General features: G+C 41.6%; 1 protein-coding gene across 5 annotated transcripts in view; it reads left to right on the forward strand.

The window, feature by feature from the left end:
* RBM6 (RNA binding motif protein 6) overlaps window positions 1-20528 on the forward strand; it is a 105138-nt gene that overhangs the window by 81662 nt on the left and 2948 nt on the right. For 3 of the 5 annotated variants that reach the window (XM_082414138.1, XM_082414140.1, XM_082414142.1), the window contains 13 exons: window positions 1549-1623; window positions 7533-7593; window positions 9526-9798; window positions 10227-10387; window positions 11221-11318; window positions 12000-12042; window positions 12183-12264; window positions 12509-12594; window positions 13130-13276; window positions 15608-15703; window positions 16848-17108; window positions 18921-18995; window positions 19688-19785. In XM_082414138.1, coding sequence (XP_082270264.1) covers window positions 1549-1623; window positions 7533-7593; window positions 9526-9798; window positions 10227-10387; window positions 11221-11318; window positions 12000-12042; window positions 12183-12264; window positions 12509-12594; window positions 13130-13276; window positions 15608-15703; window positions 16848-17108; window positions 18921-18995; window positions 19688-19785 — 1556 coding nt within the window. Of the gene's footprint in view, window positions 1-456; window positions 624-1548; window positions 1624-7532; window positions 7594-9525; window positions 9799-10226; window positions 10388-11220; window positions 11319-11999; window positions 12043-12182; window positions 12265-12508; window positions 12595-13129; window positions 13277-15607; window positions 15704-16847; window positions 17109-18920; window positions 18996-19687; window positions 19786-20528 lie in introns of all 5 variants that reach the window. The other 2 variants (XM_082414141.1, XM_082414139.1) reach the window with 2 other exon arrangements.

Raw genomic sequence — 20528 nt, forward strand, 5'->3', positions numbered from 1 at the left:
CCCTGTCTGCAGAGCTTTTTCTCTTTCCTGGATTGGCTCCTAGAGCAGATTACCTATCCCTAAGAGTGAGCAGGAGTTGCCAGATGCAGCAGGCAGTCCCTTATCTACAGCCCCAGAAGTGAATCTGCCTCTGCCTTTCACCAGCTGGGTAACCTTGCCTCTCTGAGCATGTTTCGTCATCTGTAAAATGGAGATAATGATCATGGGATCATTTAGGGGTTAAATGAGATAACATACTTAACAGTTTCTGGCTCTGAGTAAGCACTTAAAAAATGTTAGCAAATTTTTATTATCATTGTCCTCTAGCCTTGAGAACAAACCATGAAACAGTTTCTCAGAGACCAGATTCTAGGACTTAGGTAGGTGGGCAGGTTTTTTTTTTTGTTTTGTTTTGTTTTCACAAGACAATAATTTTATTCTATGTATTTCTCTTGACTCTTTTGGTGTGAAAAGCAGAGAGGTAAAGCATTATTTGACAGATGTATGGATTCAAGCAAGAAACTGAGGTCCAATTGCAAAGAAATGCCTTGTATAACTCAGAGCCCTGTCTGAGGAGACACAGAGGACCCTAGAGGGCGGAGAATGAACACAGCGCAGGGGCTAGTTCCAGAGTCGCATCCTCGGTTAGTTCACTTGCAAGTGTGGGTGAGGGTCCCTTGTCAGTAGGCAGAGATTTTTTTTTCCTCTGCTCTAACACGTATCTGCTGTCTAGTGTTTATTAAACAAAATTTATTTTTTTCTTGATGTGAAAGAATTCGTGTCTTGTCCAAAATGCAGAGGCAAAGGAGCTCTGTAACTGCAGGCTTGTTGAACCCCTTTTCCCACCTATTCTGGTGCCAGGCTTTCCCAAAGTGCTTATTTGCCAATGGTTGCTCCTCAGTTCTCATGGCCAGCTCACTCTGAAGGCTCCAAGCCACAGTGATGCTGCTGCCACCACCGCCACCACCACCACTGCTGCCACTACCAGCCATTCAGTTTCCTGCTCTAAGGATGTGACCTGCCGTGAAGCTTTCACATTCCTCTTTTCTTCCTGTCTTCAGTGTTGTACCTCTTTCTTTTGGTGCTTTTGCCATGCAGCAGTATTGCAAAAAAAGTTTTCAGGCACCAAAGTTAAGAGCCCTTACTACCTTGCCAAGGGGATTTGAGTTAGCCATGGAAAAGAAGATAATGAGAGGGCTCCTGTGCCTCTGTGCTTCAGAAGGAAAGAGTTTGCTTCTTGACAGTGTGCTAGCTCCCTAGCCAGGTGGGGGACGTGCTGGGACTACATGACCTCTGGAGGAGTAGACTGCCCAAAGACAGCGCCCCAACCCACAGGAGCCAAGGCTGAAGACTGATTTCACCTTCTCCCGTTCCCTTTCCCTAAGCTTAAGCTTGCTCTGCCACACTGTCCCAAGTCTGTGGCTTATAACAGCCATTTCCTTTTGCCGATGAATAAGCCCACTCTTTGTAAAATGTTTCAACTTGGGGACTGGAAAGGCTCTCTGTGCTTTCCTGTCTCTTTGTTTCTCCAAAGGTTAATGTTGATGGCTTCTGTCTTTGTCTTTACAGGGAACTCTAATGATCCATGACAAAGAGGTCACCCTTGAGTATGTACCAAGCCTGGATTTTTGGTACTGCAAACGGGTAAGTGCCAAGAATTCCTCTCCTTAGAAGTAAGGATCCAGCATCACAGCTCCTCCATGTCTACAGGAATGCTGCCTGGTGTAGTGTGCATTGCCAAGGGCAAAGGTCTTCTTCCTTGGTTCATTTCAGATGAACTGGAGGCCAGGGCAAGATCATCTATAATTTCTGCTTCCCAGCTACTGCCTGTGGCCATAGAGGGTTCTGGGCCTGTAGTTGGAGACCTCTTCCCAAGGGCATATGCCATGCTTTCTGTTGATTACGAACTGAAAGAAAAACAGTCCCTTGACTTATAACCTCTCCCCAGTTACCCTTCCTGGGGTAAAGAGGATTTATTAGTGTTTGGAATGATGTATATAAAGAGGCTGGTTCTGTGAGAGGTACCCATTTTTTTTGAATATTCAGGGGTTTCCAAGGGTATAGAACTTTAGGTACCATGGTATTTTTCCTCTGTTCAACTTCATATTGTTCTTGAATGGCATATATAAAGATTTTAGGCTATACTCTTTTTAGAAGTCCAGTTTGATTGCAAATGAGCATGAAAATATATTTTGTCATTTTTCATTGCTACTATTTAGTTTCAAAAATAAGTTTGAAAAATCTATATAAAGTTTCTGAACCAAGATTCATTAAAAGTGTTGTAGAACTTGATAAAATTAAGTAAAAGCTTTAGCTTTACATTTTGGAATACAATTTGGATAGCTGTGATTGTCATTGACCAAAGTATTCATAGTTCATGGATGTAGTACCTTAAGCTGTCAATTTAGGAAAACATTTAACTGTTTTTTAAAAGGTGATGAAATACACATAACATTAAATTTACCATTTTAACCATTTTAAAGCATATAATTCAGTAGCCTTAAGTACATTCACAATGAAGTGCAATCATCAACACTATCTAATTCTAGAACTTTTTCATCACCCTAAAAAGAAACCCCATATCTATTAAATAGTCTCTCCCCATTCCCGTTTCCCTCAGTTTCTGGAAACCACTATTACTATTCTGTTTTTTATCTCTATGAATGTGCCTCTTCTGAACATTTCATGTAAGTAGAACCATATATTATGTGACCTTTTGTGTCTGCCTTCTTTCACTTAGCATGTTTTCAAGGTTCATCCATGTTATTATGTGTATCAGTACTTCATTTATTTTTAATGGCTGAATAATATTATATGGATATACCACATCTATTCATCAGTTGATGGACATTTGATTTGTTTCTACTTCTTGGCTATTGAGAATAAGACTGCTATGAATATTTATGTGCAAGTTTTTGTTTGAAAACCTGTTTTCAGTTCTTTTGGAACTGCCCAGGAATAGAATTGTTGGGTCATGTGGTACTTTTCATTTTTTAACTCTTTGAGGAACCAATAAACTGTTTTCCACAGACAGCAGCTGCACCATTTTGCATTCCCTCCAGCAGTGTCTGAGGGTTCCAATTTCTCCACATCCTTGCCAACATTTGTTATATTCCCTTTTTTTTTTTTTTGATAGTAGCCATCAAACTATTTCACAACCACCAGTGGGTGTGAAATAGTATCTGATCATCATGATTATGATGATGATTTGCATTCCCCTAATGACTAATGATGTTGAGCATCTTTTCTTGTGTTTGTAGCCACTAGTATATCTTCTTTGGAAAAATGTTTATTCAAGTCCATTTTTGATTAGATTGTCTTTTTTTTTTTTTGGAGTATAGTTGATTTACAGTGTTGTGTTAGTTTCAGGTGTACAGGAAAGTGAATCAGTTATACATATACTTATATCCACTCTTTTTTAGATTCTTTTCCCATATAGGCCATTACAGAGTATTGAGTAGAGTTCCCTGTGCTATACAGTGTAGGTCCTTATTAGTTAATCTATTTTATATATAGTAGTGTGTGTTTGTCAATCCCTATCTTCCAATATATCCCTCCCCTCTGTCTTCTTGTTAAGTTGTAAGAGTTCTTGGGAATTCCCTGGTGGTCCAGTGGTTAGGACTTGGCGCTTTGACTGCAGTGGCAATCCTTGGTCGGGGAACTAAGATCCCACAAGCCGTGTGGTGTGGCCAAAAAAAAAAAAAAGAAAGAAAAAGTTGTAAGAGTTCTTTATATATTCTGGATGTTTATCCCTTATCAGATATGTGATTTGCAAATATTTTCTCCCATTCTGTGTGTTGTCTTTCACTTTCTTGATAGTGTCCTTTGATACACAAGGTTTTAATTTTGATAAAGTCCAATTCATCTATTTTTTTTCTTTTTCTTTTTTTTAAATTTATTTATATATTTATTTATTTTGGGCTGCGTTGGGTCTTCATGGCTGTGCGCGGGCTTTCTCTAGTTGCGGTGAGCGGGGGCTGCTCTTCATTGGGGTGCGCGGACTTCTCATTGCGGTGGCTTCTCTTGTTGCAGAGCGCGGGCTTCAGTAGTTGTGTCTCGTGGGCTCTAGAGCGCAGGCTCAGTAGTTGTGGTGCATGGGCTTAGGAGCTCCACGGCATGTGGGATCCTCCTGGACCAGGGCTCAAACCTGTGTCTCCTGCATTGGCAGGTGGATTCTTAACCACTGCGCCACCAGGGAAGCCCCTATTTTTTTTTCTTTGATTGCTTGTCCTTTGGTGTCATGAAACCATTGCCAAAGCCAGGGTCTTGAAGACTTATCCATATGTTTTCTTCTAAGAAATTTATAGTTTTGGCTTTTATATTTAGATCTTTGGTCTATTTTGAGTTAATTTTTGTTCCGGGTATGAGGTAAGGGTCCAGTTTCATTCTTTGGAATGTGGATATTCAGTTTTCCCAGCACCATTTGTTGAATTAACTATTATTTCCCCGTTGAATGGTTTTGGTACTCTTGTTGGAAATCATTTGACCATAGATGTATAGGTTTATTTCTATAGACTCTCAGTTTTATTCTGTTGATCTATATTTTTATCCTTATGCCAGTACCACACTGTTTTTTGTTTTTGTTTTTTTGGCTGCGCTGGGTCTTCGTTGCTGCGCATGGGCCCTCTCCAGTTGCGGCGAGCAGGAGCACTCTTCGCTGTGGTGCAGTGGCTTCTCCTGTTGTGGCACACAGGCTCTAGGCACGCGGGCCTCAGCATTTGCAGCGTGTGGGCTCAGTAGTTGTTGCTCATGAGGGCTCAGTAGTTGTGGCTCGTGAGAGCTCAGTAGTTGTGGCGCACGGGCCCAGCCGCTCCACGGCATGTGGGATCTTCCCGGACCAGGGCTCGAACCCGCGTCCCCTGCATTGGCAGGCAGATTCTTAACCACTGCGCCACCAGGGAAGCCCACCACACTGTTTTGATTACTGTAACTCTTTAGTAAGTTTTGCAGTCGGGAAGTGTGAGTCCTTCGATTTTGTTCTTCTTTTTCAAAATTGTTTTGGCTACTCAGGGTCCCTTGCAATTTCATATACATTTGAGGATCTGCTTTTCCATTTCTGCAAAAAAGGCCATTAGAATTTTGAGAACATTTTGCATTTTAATAGCGATTGCCTCTATGTCTTGGAATTATGAGTGATTTTCCCCTGTCTCTTAAACTTTCCATTAGTAGCTATAATGCACACGTATTGTTTATTTTATAATCAGAGATGGAGGGAGCTAGCATTAAAGGGAAAGTTTTGAACTCTATTTTCTGTTAACCAGCAGAAAAAAATGTTAATATCTGACATCAGAATTATACAGCTGTTGCCAAGGCTGTTGCTTGAAAGAACAGAATAGCTTGGTTAAATTGTTCCCTAAAATGGCAGGCCACTTGTTTAGCTGTTTCAGAGGTACTTTGTAATTTCTGTGCTTTTCTGGAAGAGTTGAGGTACCAACCCTGCATATGTGATCTTTGGCCTGATGTGAAATGCACTGACTTTTTAAAAAATTCATAGCAGTATTACTCATAATAACCAAAAAGTGGAAACAACCCAAATGCCCATCAACTGATGAATGGATAAACAAAATGTGGTATAGCCATACAATGGAATGCTATTTAGCAGTGAAAAGGAATGAAGTATTGATAGGTGCTACAACATGAATGAACTGGGAAAAAACTATGCCAGATGCAAAAGATTAATTCTATAGGACTGGGGGTGAGAATGGGAGATGACTCCACCAGGTTTCTTTTTGGGATGAAGAAAATGTTCTAAAGTTAGATTATGGTGATGATTGTATTATAGATATACTAGAAATCATTGAATTGGACACTTAAAACTGATGAATTTTATGGTATTTAAATTATACCTACTCAGGTTAGGATCCTGATTCCCCCACTTACAGCTCTGCTGTACAGTCATCCAACGGTATCTGTGGGGGATTGATTCCAAGACCCCTTGCTGATATCAAAATCCACAGATGCTCAAGTCGCTTATATAAAATGATGTAGTATTTGCACATAACCTAGGCACATCCTCTCATGTACTTTAAATCATCTCTAGATTACTTATAGTAGATAATAATATGTAAATGCTATGTAAATAGCTGCCGGCATGTGGCAAATTCAAGTTTTGTTTTTTGGAACTTTCTGGAATTTTTTTTCCCCAAATATATTTGATCTGTAGTTGGTTAATCTGCAGATGTGGAACCTGTGGATATGGAGGGCCAACTGTAATAACAAATAGCCCTCAAATCCTAGTGACTTACATTGACAAACATATTCTTCACTCACATTACATGTCCAGGGGCTGTGGGCAGTTGCTACAGTTTGGCTTCATGGCCGCTCAGTCTGGGACCCAGGTGGAAGGAGTTAGTCCCACATCGGGACTCCTGGCCAAGGGAAAGAACAGGACGCTCATCTACACAAGCATTGGCTCTTAAAGCTTCTGCCAGACCTGTGTAGATCACATTCACTCACGCTCCATTGACCAAAGCAAGACATGTGGCAAGGCTGACAATGAAGTCCCTCACCCTACAGGGAGGCACCACAGTCACTTGACAATGGGCAGGGCTGTGTGTATGATCTGCTTACAGAGAAGGGAACAATAAAGTAATTGACTTTAATCACCTTGCTCAAGTGACTTAACCTCTCCAGGCCTCAGTTTCATTATCTACAAATTGGGGAGATAATAGTTGTCTGGATCAGTAAGTGACCACATGTAAAGTAAAGTAAGTCCAGTACATGCTGTGTGCTGTTTAATCATTAGCTGCTGCTGCTTTTATTATTATTCTCTCCTCCATTTGGTATTCCTTTACTCAACCTACAAGGCCCTACTCATACAGAATCCTTTTCATGGTTCCTGCTCTTTTGGTTTCTTACCAGTCAACTCCGCCCTTCTAACACTCTGAGCTCAGTGGCAAAAGTTCAGGTTTGGGGCTGTGTTTGGGGTTGGGCAATGATAGACTTGCCTTTTTGTTCATAGGTTCAGACAAGAAGAACTACATTCACAATGCAAAGTGTCTCTTCCCTTGTTCTAGGGTAGTGAATGTAACTTTTCCTTTTAACATCCTCAGAATAGCTGCCAGAGACACTACTTATGGATCTTCTTCCTCCTTCCGTGCCCTTTTTAAAATCAGTGTTTGAAAAAGGAATTGATCACTGGATTCTTCTCAGTTCCAGCCAAGCCTGAATAGGGTTGTCAAAACCAGTTCAGGATCAAATTTTGGATGCAGACTGAGTGGTAACAGCTTTAGGGCAGTATATCCTATAAACCACTTAATAATCCAGTTTTCTTAGTCAGGTTTACTTCCTGTAGAAATCCTTGTCCAGAGCAAAAGCATTTGGGGCTGCTCCAAGGTCCATATACCCTGTCAGAGGCAGCTCTCAAACCGCAGCTCATCAGAGTCTGTGTCAGCTCTGATGAGTGGAAGACATCAGACTGATTAGGTTTTAAGGTGATCTGGGATATGGCTTATTTCTTTCATTTTTTGGCAGTTGTTGCTGTGTTGGATATACGTAAGATTTTTAAAAAAATTTTTTTTGGTCAATTTGAATTATTTTCCTTTCCCTTGTAGTGTAAGGCCAGCACTGGTGGACACCGATCTTCATGTTCATTCTGCAAGTGCCCAAGGGAAGGTGAGTGGTGGTAGAGATGGAGGTGGTAGTTTTTATTTTGTGCACTGAGCAAAACAAATTTCATGCTTTCCTTGGCTTCAAAGGGTGATCATCCCTAAATACAAGATGATCTGTAAAGCTCTTAAAAGTGCAATGTGATAGCTAACTTCGTGTGACCTGTTAGTAAATAGTTTTGGATCTCAGAGTTCTGCCAGGGGAATGAGATGGGTTATGGGCTCCTTACCCATAACCCAGCTGACCAGAGGTCAGTAGTATTGTAACTCAGAATACATTTAAGGATATTAGATTGAGAAAGAGTCTACATGGCATTAGTCCATGTGGACACCCCACCCACCCTGCCCCAGCTTCTTTGAAGTTATTGGGAATAATTTGCTTTTGTTATTATTTTCTCATTTACGTTCTAAACATTTGAGGATCTTCAACACAAAAACATTTGTTAAAGTAACAGTAAAAATATAAACAAGAGACAATAATCAGGGTTGAGGGTATGTGTTATTTTTATAGAGTAATAAACCTAACAGCTTCTCAGTAACTTGGTTTTAAAGTTAATTTCTCCTGAGAACCTGTAGGTAAACAACCTTGAAGAGTCTGTCAAAGGCATCCGTCCGTAACAATAGTCCTATAACAATGACTGTTATGTGCCTCTTTCTGATATTATCCTGTAAGGGAAGCTAGTGCATGACCATAAAATACAGTTCAGTGCTGGGATCCTGTTAGTCTTCTGAAAGATCTGTTTGTTCCAAGGTTAGAACTTAGCATGCCTACAAAGAATTCCTTAGCTGGGCTTTTGGCCTATAGTGGAGATTCTACTCTTTAGTGAGGGCTGTGAAGCAGGTGTTCTGAAAATCTTTGGGTAAGGCTCTACATGCTCTAGAGACCAAAGCAGCATGTGGGAAGGTGAGTAAATAACTTCCCCGTGTACAGGTTGGAGATCTTTAGCTTGTTGTATTACTTCAATTAGGCAAAATTGTGCTTTTTCCCTCAAGAAAGACTTCTTTCTCAGTCTACTCTAACAAATGAACAGATGGTTTGTAAAAACCCTTGAGCACCATACCACTAAGATGGCTGACACAACTTTAACATGGAAACATACATAGCAAATATTCATTGGTCGCCTGTCACTGCTGTTAAGTAATCTCTACACTGCTCCCATAGAATGTCTCTTTGAGCCTCATGACTTCCTCTAAGAATGAATTAATTGCAGAAATACCTCCAATTAACTGGACAAATTATCCTGCTTTAGAAAGAGATTTGAAATGAATCATTTACATTTTAAAGGACATTTGCCCATTGTAATTATTTGCATATAAATGAGCTGTGTGCAGGTAGGTCTCTTCTTAGCTTCTCCAGAGAATAGGGTGTCTGGTCTTACAGATTTGAGCAGCTATCTTAGTACCATAACACTGGAAGAAGCAAGGCCCCTAGCCATACACGTTTGAGATAAGTGTTTCTAGCAAACTTCTAGCAAGGGCCATATCTTTGGTAATTTTGTCCCCAGATCTGTTCTATCATTGGTTATAATAGTAAAGTTCAGGGTCTCATGAAAGATTTAAATGTTGGGGAAGTGATAGAAAACTCTTAAGATTAAATTTTTTAAATACTGGGTAGTTTCTTCTGTTTAACTATTTTATATGCTGTCTTATTAGCCGTGCTTAAAGTCTGTCAGAGGACTTTTTTGTAGGTATTTCTTTGACTTTTAAAACTATTCCAGGGAATTCCCTGGCGGTCCAGTGGTTAGGACTTGGTGCTTTCACTGCTGTGGCCCGGGTTCAGTCCCTCGTCAGGGAACTAAGATCTCGCATGCCACATGGTGCAGCCAAACAAAACAAAATAAAAGCATTCCAGTATGAGTATTTGGTGGCAGGTAAGGAGGAATCAGTGTTTGGGGGGATAAAACCTGTTGGAGATTCTCTTTCTGTTCTGTTCCTCTAGTGACAGAGGCCAAGCAAGAATTAATAACCTACCCTCAGCCTCAGAAAACATCCATACCAGCACCGTCAGAAAAACAACCCAGCCAACCAAGGTCAGCTGATAAGGAATCTGAACCCAAGAAGCGGGAAGAAGGACAAGAACCACGCTTGGGACATCAAAAGAGAGAAGCAGAAAGGTATCTCCCTCCTTCGCGGAGGGAAGGGCTCACCTTCCGAAGAGATCGAGAGAAGGAGCCATGGTCTGGGGAGACACGCCCCGATGGGGAAAGCAAAAGTAAGTGGTTTGTTGGGGCATGTACCAGACCGTGACCACTGTGGTTGGAACATAGATTGCTTGTGTTGTGGCTCTGGACCAGCAGCTTCCTACACCCTAGTAAAACTGCTCGGCCTGATTGAAGAGGCTCTTGCTTTTTGCGGGCCTCACTGAAGTAATCTATATCCTCCAAATAGCAAGTTGCTATTCAGGTGCAACAAAGCATAACTTTAGATTTCTAAGTATTGGTGAAGAAAAATATGAAGTATTTGACTAGCATTGTGTTATAGAACCAGCCTTGGTGGAGCAGGGTAACATCTGCAGTCATCTGCAGTAAAAATATATATATATATATATATATATACACACTCAGGCTCTGAGGACTTCAAAAATGTAAACCTTTCTTACTCTTTCCTTTCTCCTCTCCCATTTGTGCTTGGTTTGTTCAGCAATCATGCTAAAACGCATCTATCGTTCCACTCCGCCTGAGGTGATAGTGGAAGTGCTGGAGCCCTACGTCCGCCTTACTACTGCTAACGTCCGTATCATCAAGAACAGAACAGGCCCCATGGGCCACACCTATGGCTTTATTGACCTTGACTCCCATGCGGTGAGTCGTAGTTATCCGTCACCACCACCACCACCCCTTGGATCCCTCACCTCCTACCACCTCAGAACAGCCTAGGGATGGCTGGCTATAGAAACCTCAAGAAGGTTTGAAGGACTTTAATCTTGGAATTCTCATTTGCTACTTGGTACCATAACCCCTCTTATTCTTTTCTTGGGGTTCATTCAGGTGAAATGACTGCCCTTGAAAGTTGGAACTCTGAGTGGTTTTCCAGATCCATTTTTGTCTTGTGGCATTTACAGTTTCCAGTTAAAATAAAGTGACAGCTTAGTCACTTGTGGAAAATCTGAGGACTAAACCTTTTCAAGATTTTAGTGAATTTTCTGATTTCTTAAAATCATTTTGCCTGGCCACAGACAGTTTTATGTTTGATGGAAACAGAGCATTTCCTCTTTTTCCTCAAAGTGTTGTTTTAATAGATTTCTTGTGGCTTGAATTTTTAGTTGTGGGGCCCTTTTCTATGGAAGTAATGTGAGGATAGCAATGAAAATCATTGATATTTCTTAGATTTCACGCTCAGAAATCACAAGGGACTTTGTAATCTGAATCTGATGCAGTGACAGTTGCAGACTAAAAGAAAAGGATTTGAATTTCTGAAATTTATACCAAGAACTGATGTCTACTCTGACCGTTATTCTGATCAACCCTTCATTAAGAGTTGCCTGTTTTTGCCAGTGTGCTCTTAGTATTACAGTTATGACCAGAACATAATGTTTAGAAATTTTTCTTTTGAGAAGGAAAATCCATGTTCAGTTTTCTTTCAAGGGACATGTCCTTTTCTCTCTTTGGGTTTAAATGAGTCTTTGGTTCCCCAGGAAGCTCTTCGCGTAGTGAAGATCTTGCAGAACCTTGATCCACCATTTAGCATTGATGGGAAGATGGTAGCTGTAAACCTGGCCACTGGAAAACGAAGGTAAAGCAGAGGGGTGCTACCCCCACTCAGGTTTTTGGGAGGAAACTCTTATTCCTGGCTGGAGAGACAGATAGTAGAACGTGGTGCTTTCCCAGTATGAGTTGCTTCAGGTATGTGTGTATATTTTCTTTTTCTGAAGCTTGCCTTGTTCTGACTCTAGGTTTTTGTTTTTCCCTTTAAATAGCAGTACTAGGTACTTTTGTTTTTTCCCTCTTGATTCTCTGGTATCTTTGGGTCCCAGGTGATGGTACAGTCTTGGATGTGCAGGAAAAAAATCGCAATATATCCTTGCCCCTTGGAATCCTAAGAAAATGCTGTCTTGACTTTGTTCATACCCCCATAGTGCTGGGAAATCTTATTCTTCTTTACTCCTTCATTCATCTTGACCCAGGAGTGGTAACTGGGAAATGGCTGCATCAGAGAGGCAGGCTTACAGGGATGGGGCAGATCTTGCTCTGGCACCCTCAACTCAATTGCTGTTTTGCTTCAGCCGATAGCTTTGTAGGAGTCCCACTGCCCCTCCCCTCGGGAGTCTCTGCATCACCAGACTTGCTTACTGTCTGGGTTGGTTCCTTTCCGTGCAAAAGGGGGAAAAGAGTTTCTCAGCAAATCTGTAGGGTTGGGCACTCCTCAAGTGGCTTTTGGTAGCAGGCTCAAGACATGTTGTATTGTTTGTTGCAGAAATGATGCTGGGGACCATTCTGACCACATGCACTACTATCAGGTAGGCTTCAGCAGTTGGGGGGTGCTCTATTAAAATCCTCAAGTGACTGAAAGAGTGATCTTAAATTTTCTCTAGTGGGTGATTGTTAAGGTAAATGGCTATCAGAAGTTCCATAATTTTAACTTGTCTTTCTGTGATAGGGTAAAAAATATTTCCGAGATAGGCGGGGAGGTGGCAGAAATTCAGACTGGTCTTCAGACACAAATCGACAAGGACAACAGTGTGAGTGACCTTTGTCTTATTTCTATTGTTCTTTCTGGCTTGACTACTCATTAATTGAAATCTTTATGGTCACAAAGTTGGCAAGAGATGCAATTGACTAGGGGTTCTGTCTCAGAGAGCACCATCTACAGGTTCTGTACCGTTTTGGGTTGGCCAGCCTCGTTCTTAGATTGTTCTTGATGAGTCCCCAGCAAGGGCTTCATTGGACAGGGACTAACACTGGCTCTGGTTTTATTCCCTCTAGCTTCATCTGACTGCTACATATATGATTCTGCTACTGGCTACTATTATGACCCCTTGGCAGGAACTTATTATGACCCCAATACCCAGGTGAGTTTTTGGCTTTGTTATTTTGTCAATGATTCTTTTGAGAAAAGTACCTGTGATTTGTTACTTTGAAGGTTTTATTCCCTGGATTCTCTGGTTGCTCATTACATGAAAAGTGTAAAAGTTTAAATCTATATAAGCTGAATATTTCTCCATTCAAGGCAGCTGCTCTACTATTGTACTATGTGTACCTCATGTCTACTTCTTGTTTTAAAAAGTCCAGGTTTTATATTGAGTTATATTTATTTAGGTGGATTTTAAAGATGATAATCTTCATGTTAACTGTTGCACACATAGAAAATCAATGCCTTGTGGCATTACAGGCAAGAACAGTGCTGTTCTTGGAAAAATGGACAGTGAGTGGTCTGGCTACATCCTGGCCCCTGGAGTGGAGTTTTAGATTGTTTGATATGGTCTCTTCTTAGGCTTGAGAGAGAGAGCTGTTCTTTCCCTTAGAAGGGAACTGTGCTCCTTAGATCTGGAATTACTGGGAAAGTGAAACGTTCTGTAGACTTAACTGTTTCCAACTGTATTGCAGCAAGAAGTCTATGTGCCCCAGGACCCTGGGTCACCTGAGGAAGAAGACATCAAGGAAAAGAAACCCACCAGTCAAGGAAGGTCAAGCAGCAGGAAGGAAACGTCTAAAAGAGATAGCAAGGAGAAAAAAGACCGAGGAGTGACAAGGGTAAGAGGACTTGTGAATCTGCTCCCTTTTCACCACATAATTACAGATTAAAAGAAAAGAGTCATAGACGAGGTCTGGGTTTGAGGTGTAGAGTTACTAAAAAAGCAGGCAGTCCACTAGCCTCTTACAGCCTGTGGTCACTCTCTTTTCTAAATACAGAAACTGTGGATGGTGGAACAAAGTGGCTCAGCTCAAACCCCAGTACCTCAGCTCCACACAGTTTCACTTTCCTACATCCCTTTTCAGTGCTTGACTCCGTATACACATTTCTATAGGTGTAATTGTAGCAGGGGATACCATTTTCTATTCTTTATTCACTTTATATTTGGTCATAAGTATTTTTTCATGTTTGTATAATACTCTTTATTACTTCCATGCCTGTATGGTAAAAATTCATAGTAAAACTGTGACCTTGTTTTCTTCATCATTCCTACATTGTTTGTCTCCTCTTTCTAATCTTATTCTGTTATAATATACAGCATTTAGCATTTTCTTTTTTCTTTTTTAAATTACTTCCTTAGGATAAATTTTCAAGAACAAAGATGATGAACATTTTTACATTTCCTGGCATAAAATCAAATTATTTTCCAAAGAATTATATTGATTTACCCTGACACCAGTTATGCATTAATGCAAATGGCTGAATTGGCCTGTGGCTTAATTCGTAAATTGTCTTTTTCTTCCCCCCCCTTCTAATACTACTAGTGTTTATGCAGCTACATATATAGAGAGAAAGAATCTGTCTGAGAACTTTTTTTTCTTCTAATTTTATTGAGATATAATTAACATACAGCACTGTATAAGTTTAAGATATACAGCATAATGATTTGACTTATATACATGATGAAATGATTACCACAGTAAGTTTAGTGAACATCCATTGTCTCATAAAGAAACAAAATAAAAGGAAAAAAAATTTGTTTTCCTTGTGATGAGAACTCTTCTGATTTACCCTCTTAACAGCTTTCATATATAACATACAGCACTGTTCATTATATTAATCATGTTGTACACTATATCTCTAGTATTTATGTATCTTATAATTGGAAGTTCTTACCTTTTGACCACCTTCATCCAGTTTCCCCACCCCTACTCCCACCCTGCCTCTGGTAACCACAAATCTGATCTCTTTTTCTTTGAGTGAGTTTGTTTGTTTGGGTGTTCTGTTTTGTTTTTCTTTTGTTTCCCTACAACACTTGTTAGTTTTGGTGCACAACATAGTGATTCAAAATTTCTATACATTACAAAATGATCACCACTGAAAACTTAGACTTTAAAGTTATACTGGCTTGGGCTTCCCTGGTGGCGCAGTGGTTAAGAATCTGCCCGCTAATGCAGGGGACACAGCTTCGAGCCCTGGTCTGGGAAGATCCCACATGCCGCGGAGCAACTAGGCCCGTGAGCCACAACTACTGAGCCTGCGCGTCTGGAGCCTGTGCTCCCAAGAGAGGCCGCGATAGTGAGAGGCCCGTGCACCGCGATGAAGAGTGGCCCCCACTTGCCACAACTAGAGAAAGCCCTCGCACAGAAACGAAGACCCAACACAGCCAAAAATAAATAAATTAATTAATTAATTTTAAAAAAAAACAAAAAACTTTAAAGTTATACTGGCTTAATATGTGGGGGTTTTTTTGTTTTCTTTATAAATTTATTTATTTAATTTGTTTATTTTCGGCTGTGTTGGGTCTTCATTGCTGCGTGCGGGCTTTCTCTAGTTGCGGCGAGCGGGGGCTACTCTTCGTTGCAGTGCGCGGACTTTCTCATTGCAGTGGCTTCTCTCATTGTGGAGCACGGGCACGCAGGCTTCAGTAGTTGCAGCACGCGGGCTCAGTAGTTGTGGCTCATGGGCTCTAGAACACAGGCTCAGTAGTTGTGGCGCATGGGCTTAGTTGCTCCGCGGCATATGGGATCTTCCCAGACCAGGGATCAAACCCACGTCCCCTGCATTGGCAGGCGGATTCTCAACCACTGCGCCACCAGGGAAGCCCCTGGCTTAATATTTGGATTCTGCTTTTGCCACTTATTCTTTCTAACCATATTCTCAATCATTTGTAAAATGAGCATATTAATGTCTATTTAGAAGGATTATAGTAAAGGCTGAAGGAGATAATGTATATAAATGCATCACCTGGTGCCTGACATATAGTAATCACTCAATATATACTAAATGTGATGTTTTTTAAGTTTTTTTTTTTAATTTTGGAATCATTATAGTAACATTACAGATATTTCACAAATTAAGAGGTTTGGAAAATCAGACTCATTTCAACAGGGTTAACTCTAAGCCCAGCTTTTATAAATATCATAAAAATTATCTGGGATTTTTATCAGTTTCAGGAAAATGCCAGTGAGGGGACACCTCCCCCAGAAGATGTCTTTAAGAAGCCTCTGCCTCCCACTGTGAAGAAGGAAGAGAGTCCTCCACCAGTAAGGCTAAACTGATGCACTGGGCTAGGGCTGGGGCTGGTTCCGAATGGGAAAGGAAGTTCAAAGGTTGATGCCTCAGTTTGGTGTTGGTCCTTTATCTCTCTGTGTCTCACAGACAAGGACTCTTCTTGAGTATAAGCATGAGGTAAATTTTCCTGTCTGCTAATAGGGGTATTGATGGAGAATCAGAGGCAGTTATCTGTCCTCTTTCCCTCTGCCTTGTGACATTCCCACCAGACTGGCCCTTTTTAAGTTAGAATCTCGGTCTTGTTAATTCTTCTCTTCTAAATGACCAAGGAAACCCATTTTCCTGGCCCCGATGTTTCCTACCTTTTGGTGCTGCATGAGAATCTCATAGGTGTCGAGTGCATGCATGGTCATTTTTATAGTTTGCCTGCCAGAGTGAACAATGCTAACATTGGTACCCATTTTTTAGATGCCTTTAAGTGATAGTGTCAATCTAATCACAAGTTATTTCGATTAAATATAAATATATAGCAATAGAGACCCTCTGTTTGTTTTTATTTTGATTGATCGTATGCCAATGATCATGCATCATTATTTAACATTTCCTACAAGCTACTGATAAATGCTTTTTGCCTGCTCTACATTATTGATTCAGTTCACTGTAACATCTATCCTAACCATGCCTTTGTCTTTACCTTACTCAGGAACTGGATCTGTCTACCTGGGTGTTTATCCTTCAGTTGCTTTTAGTCCATCTCCTAAATCTCTTTTGCTCTAGGAGTTACTGTAGCCTTGATGAAAGTTATCTTTCCTTTTCTCCATGGGTTACAGTGACTTGGAGGTGGTTGCTATCTCTGCTTCTTCAAAAGTAACTTGTAACTTTTAAACTCTCCCTGTGGTCTCTGTCAGTTTCCCTTTCTCTTCCTTCTCATCACTGTTCTGTTGCTAGACTCACTTCTAAGGGAAACTTTCTGGCTTATCTCAGTGGACAAGGAGAAAAGTCAAGCTCGAGCCATGTTGCTTCCATCTGGGAAATGAGCAACATGGTCAGTGGGCCTATTCTGAACCCAGTTCATTATTCAAACTAAAAGAAATGAGATGCCCATATCAGAATATCCAGAAAACAGGCCCCAAATATAGGTTGAGTTTGCGTTAATCCCTGGCCTTCTCCTACCAGCCTAAAGTGGTAAACCCACTGATCGGCCTCCTGGGTGAATATGGAGGAGACAGTGACTATGAGGAGGAAGAGGAGGAGGAGCAGACCCCTCCTCCACAGCCCCGCACAGCACAGCCCCAGCAGCGGGAGGAGCTGACCAAGAAGGAGAATGAAGAAGACAAACTCACTGACTGGAATAAACTGGCTTGTCTGCTCTGCAGAAGGCAGTTTCCCAATAAAGAAGTTCTGATCAAACACCAGCAGCTTTCAGACCTGCACAAGGTATTAGGGGAAGGGCCCTGACCTTTCGAACTTTTGACTCTTTATCACTGTTGAGCATTACAGTGACTAAAGAAGCTTATGCTGTCCTCCTCAGCCTGTATCTTCCCCAGCTCCTCTAATTAAATCAGTTTAATTCAAAAATGAGTTGCTGGGACTTCCCTGTGGTCCAGTGGTTAAGACTTCGCCTTCCACCACAGGGGGCCCAGGTTCGATCCCTGGTTGGGCAACTAAGATCCCACATGCCATAAAGTGCGGCCACAAAAAAAAAAAGACAAAAATGAGTTGTTTCTCCACCTTTTGTTCATGAGTTGCTCTGCATTAAGACGGTGCCTACCTTCAAAAAACTTCAGAGTGTAGACCCAAGGCAAGCAGCATGGCTGGGGCTGGGGCACCAAACATGGAAGCTGTGCTGAAGACAGGAGGAGAAGGGGTCGTGGAAAAGGAAACTCACCTGCTGGGTTTCTCATCTTAGCTCTACCATTAACCTAACAGTTGGACTTCAGATAAGGCCCTTTTCTTCTTTGATACTTGGTGGCTTCACCTGTATCACTTCCATCTAGCTCTGACAGTGTGCGGTTTTCCCCAAGGGTGAGTCACATTCTGCCATCTCTTCATGTAGTGAGTTATTGCTATAAGCCATGGCACAACAACTATTCTTGGGGTGTTAAACTGACATACATTGGTCCTCCCTTGCAGTCTTCTCATTTATATGTACTGGCCAAGGAGCCAAATTCTGGACAAGTAAAGCCCCTAGATGGACTCGTGTTCTCAGTATAAAGTAATTTCTTTCACACTCCTTTTCTAGCTGATGTTGCTAGAGCACATGAGGGGATTAGATTTAGACTTTCTCTCAATATAAAACCCAAAGTCTTAATGTAGCTAAAAGCTGAGAAGCTCTGCTTTGATGATAGGCACACCTCTTCTTCCAGCTGCCTCTGTTGATGCTCTGCAAAGTTTCTAGGATTCTGAGAGGCTCCTTCTGACAATCCCTGCAACAGACTACCTCCCAAGTTCCTTTGACCTTCTGGAATTCTGAGTCATCAGACAACACATTTAAAATTCAGCTCTCTTATGAAAGTGCTAGTAAATTGCTAAAGAGATTAAAAAGTTGTTGTCAGGAAAGAGGAGCCAGAGGTCTGATGAATCCACAAACTGAACTAGCCCTGGGACAGTGGAACGTGGACTATAGCACTTTTCCTTTCCTTGCAGTAATCCAATGCAAAGACTCTCCTCTCTGTACAAGAGCTGCTCTGGACACCTTAAGTTTCTTATATATGCCAGAGGGAGCCACGCTTGAGGAGTGTAGGACCCTCAAGGAGTACAGGACTCTCAGAGCAATCTGTTCTTTTGTGACCTTGGAGTTCCTTTTCCTGTTTCTCTGTGGGCTTGAATAGTGCCCACAGAGAATAGTGTCTGAGGATGGCAGGTGGCAGTGGTGGTAGGCAGAGCATGTGGGCCTTTGGTTTTCTTCACTGGTGTAGTCAGATTCCCCTCTCCCATTTTTACCTTAGGTAAAGAGATATAAACCAGATTTGTGTCTTCTACACTTTGGAGAGAACTAGGATAAAATTCTGTCTTGTGCCACAACATGTAACTAATCTATGTGACAAGCCAGTGTTAGAACCTGGGTTCCCATTGGTGAGGCTAACGCAAGACCAGTTAGGGATTGTTGCTTGCATGGTGCAGTGATCACTTGGGAGAGTTGGTCAGTGGAAGGAGCTACAGTCCTAGAGCAGCTATCAGGAAAGACCTAGAGCATTTCTAGGACCACTTGTTTTAGACCTACACTCATAGAACTCCCTCTCTTCTCAGCAAAACCTGGAAATCCATCGGAAGATAAAACAGTCTGAGCAGGAGCTAGCCTATCTGGAGAGGAGAGAACGGGAGGTAAGATTTGGTGACTTGTTACTCCCTTGACCCCAACTCTTTTTGCTTTCTGGTGTAGCATTTGTAGGCTGTGCTGAAGATAAAGAACGAAGAAGCCCCAAAAGATGGTGTATACATTTCTCAAAACTCATCAAACTACATTAAAGTGGGTGCATTTTATAGTTTATAAATTATACCTTAATAAAGTTGGTTTTTTTAAAGGTGGTGTTAGGGTCTCTGGGTAGGTGAAATAACATTCCTCTTTCCTGCCCAGCTTTTAAAATCAATGAAGGAGTGTTGGATAGGGCTGCTGAAATAGCATCTTTTACTGTTAAAGGCCAAGTTGGAGGAAGTAGCTTAGTGTGAGAGCCAAATGGACTTGCTATCTAGACCAATTAGGCAGACTCACTTACCCAGCTACAGGCTTCACCGGCCCATGACAGGTCTTATGTGATGGTTAAGAATCCACCTGTGGAGGCGTATTGGAGAGCACCTCCTCCTCAGAAGAGGAAAAGATAGCCTCTTCTTCCCAAATTTACCAGTTAGAGAAGCCACTATTTCCTCAAGAAGAATGTTTAAAGGAATGAGAGATTCCAGGAGTTACCAGTTGAATCCCTTCACATTAGAAGAAATATCGGGGATAAAGTGAAGCTTTCACACTCTCCCGCCCCCTCAGATGGGAGTCTCAGATCTGTTCTTCTGCTTACCAACAGGGAAGGTTTAAAGAAAGAGGAAATGATCGCAGGGAAAAGCTCCAATCTTTTGATTCTCCAGAAAGGAAACGAATTAAATACTCCAGGGAAACTGACAGGTAAGCTAGAAACTCTTCACTCAGCCTAGGTCTAAAGCCTAATGATGAAACCATCACTTTCTCCAACATGCTGCCTTTTTCTCTCTCGGGGAGTGAGGTTTTCGGGAGCAGGTTCTCTCTGAACTCTTGAGCATGAAGTTCACCCCAGCCTTTTTACCACCTGTCTTAACACGGAATATGTACGTTTGCATGTAAGAATCACTGGCTGCTTAGCTGCTCAAAACCAGGACTGGAGTGGCTATAGTTGGGAACCCTTTCTCTCCTCATCAGTAATGCTGTACCTCCGTATTAGCCTGATAAGAACGTCACACTCTTGGACTTTTTTCTCTAGGGAACCTCCATTCTCACACATTAGGTGCTGAATAAGTGGTTGGCTGCTGATAGAGATATATGATCTCTAGCTTCCTGTGCTTGTTTCTGGTCAGAGAGCTCCCAAGTCGTGAGTCCAGAGTTATACAGAATTTGCTGATAGCCCACTATGTACAGATACTGCACCAAGGGCAAGGAATATTCATGTGGACAAGACACGTATTATCCTTGACTGTCTGAACAGAGAATAGGAAGGCTTAGGTGATACTTTGTCTTGTAGGGCAGACACAGAAATCCGGTGGAGAAGGGGAGGGCATTTCAATTGGAGGGAACTGCATGCTTCATGGATGAAAGAGAGAGAGGTCATGATGCATTTGAGAAGTTGTAAGTAGCTTGATGGGCTGAACACTGAAGATAAGTGCTTGAGTGACAAG

This window comes from Balaenoptera physalus (genome assembly GCF_965194825.1).
Source record: "Balaenoptera physalus genome assembly, chromosome: 11".
Lineage (NCBI taxonomy): Eukaryota > Metazoa > Chordata > Mammalia > Artiodactyla > Balaenopteridae > Balaenoptera > Balaenoptera physalus.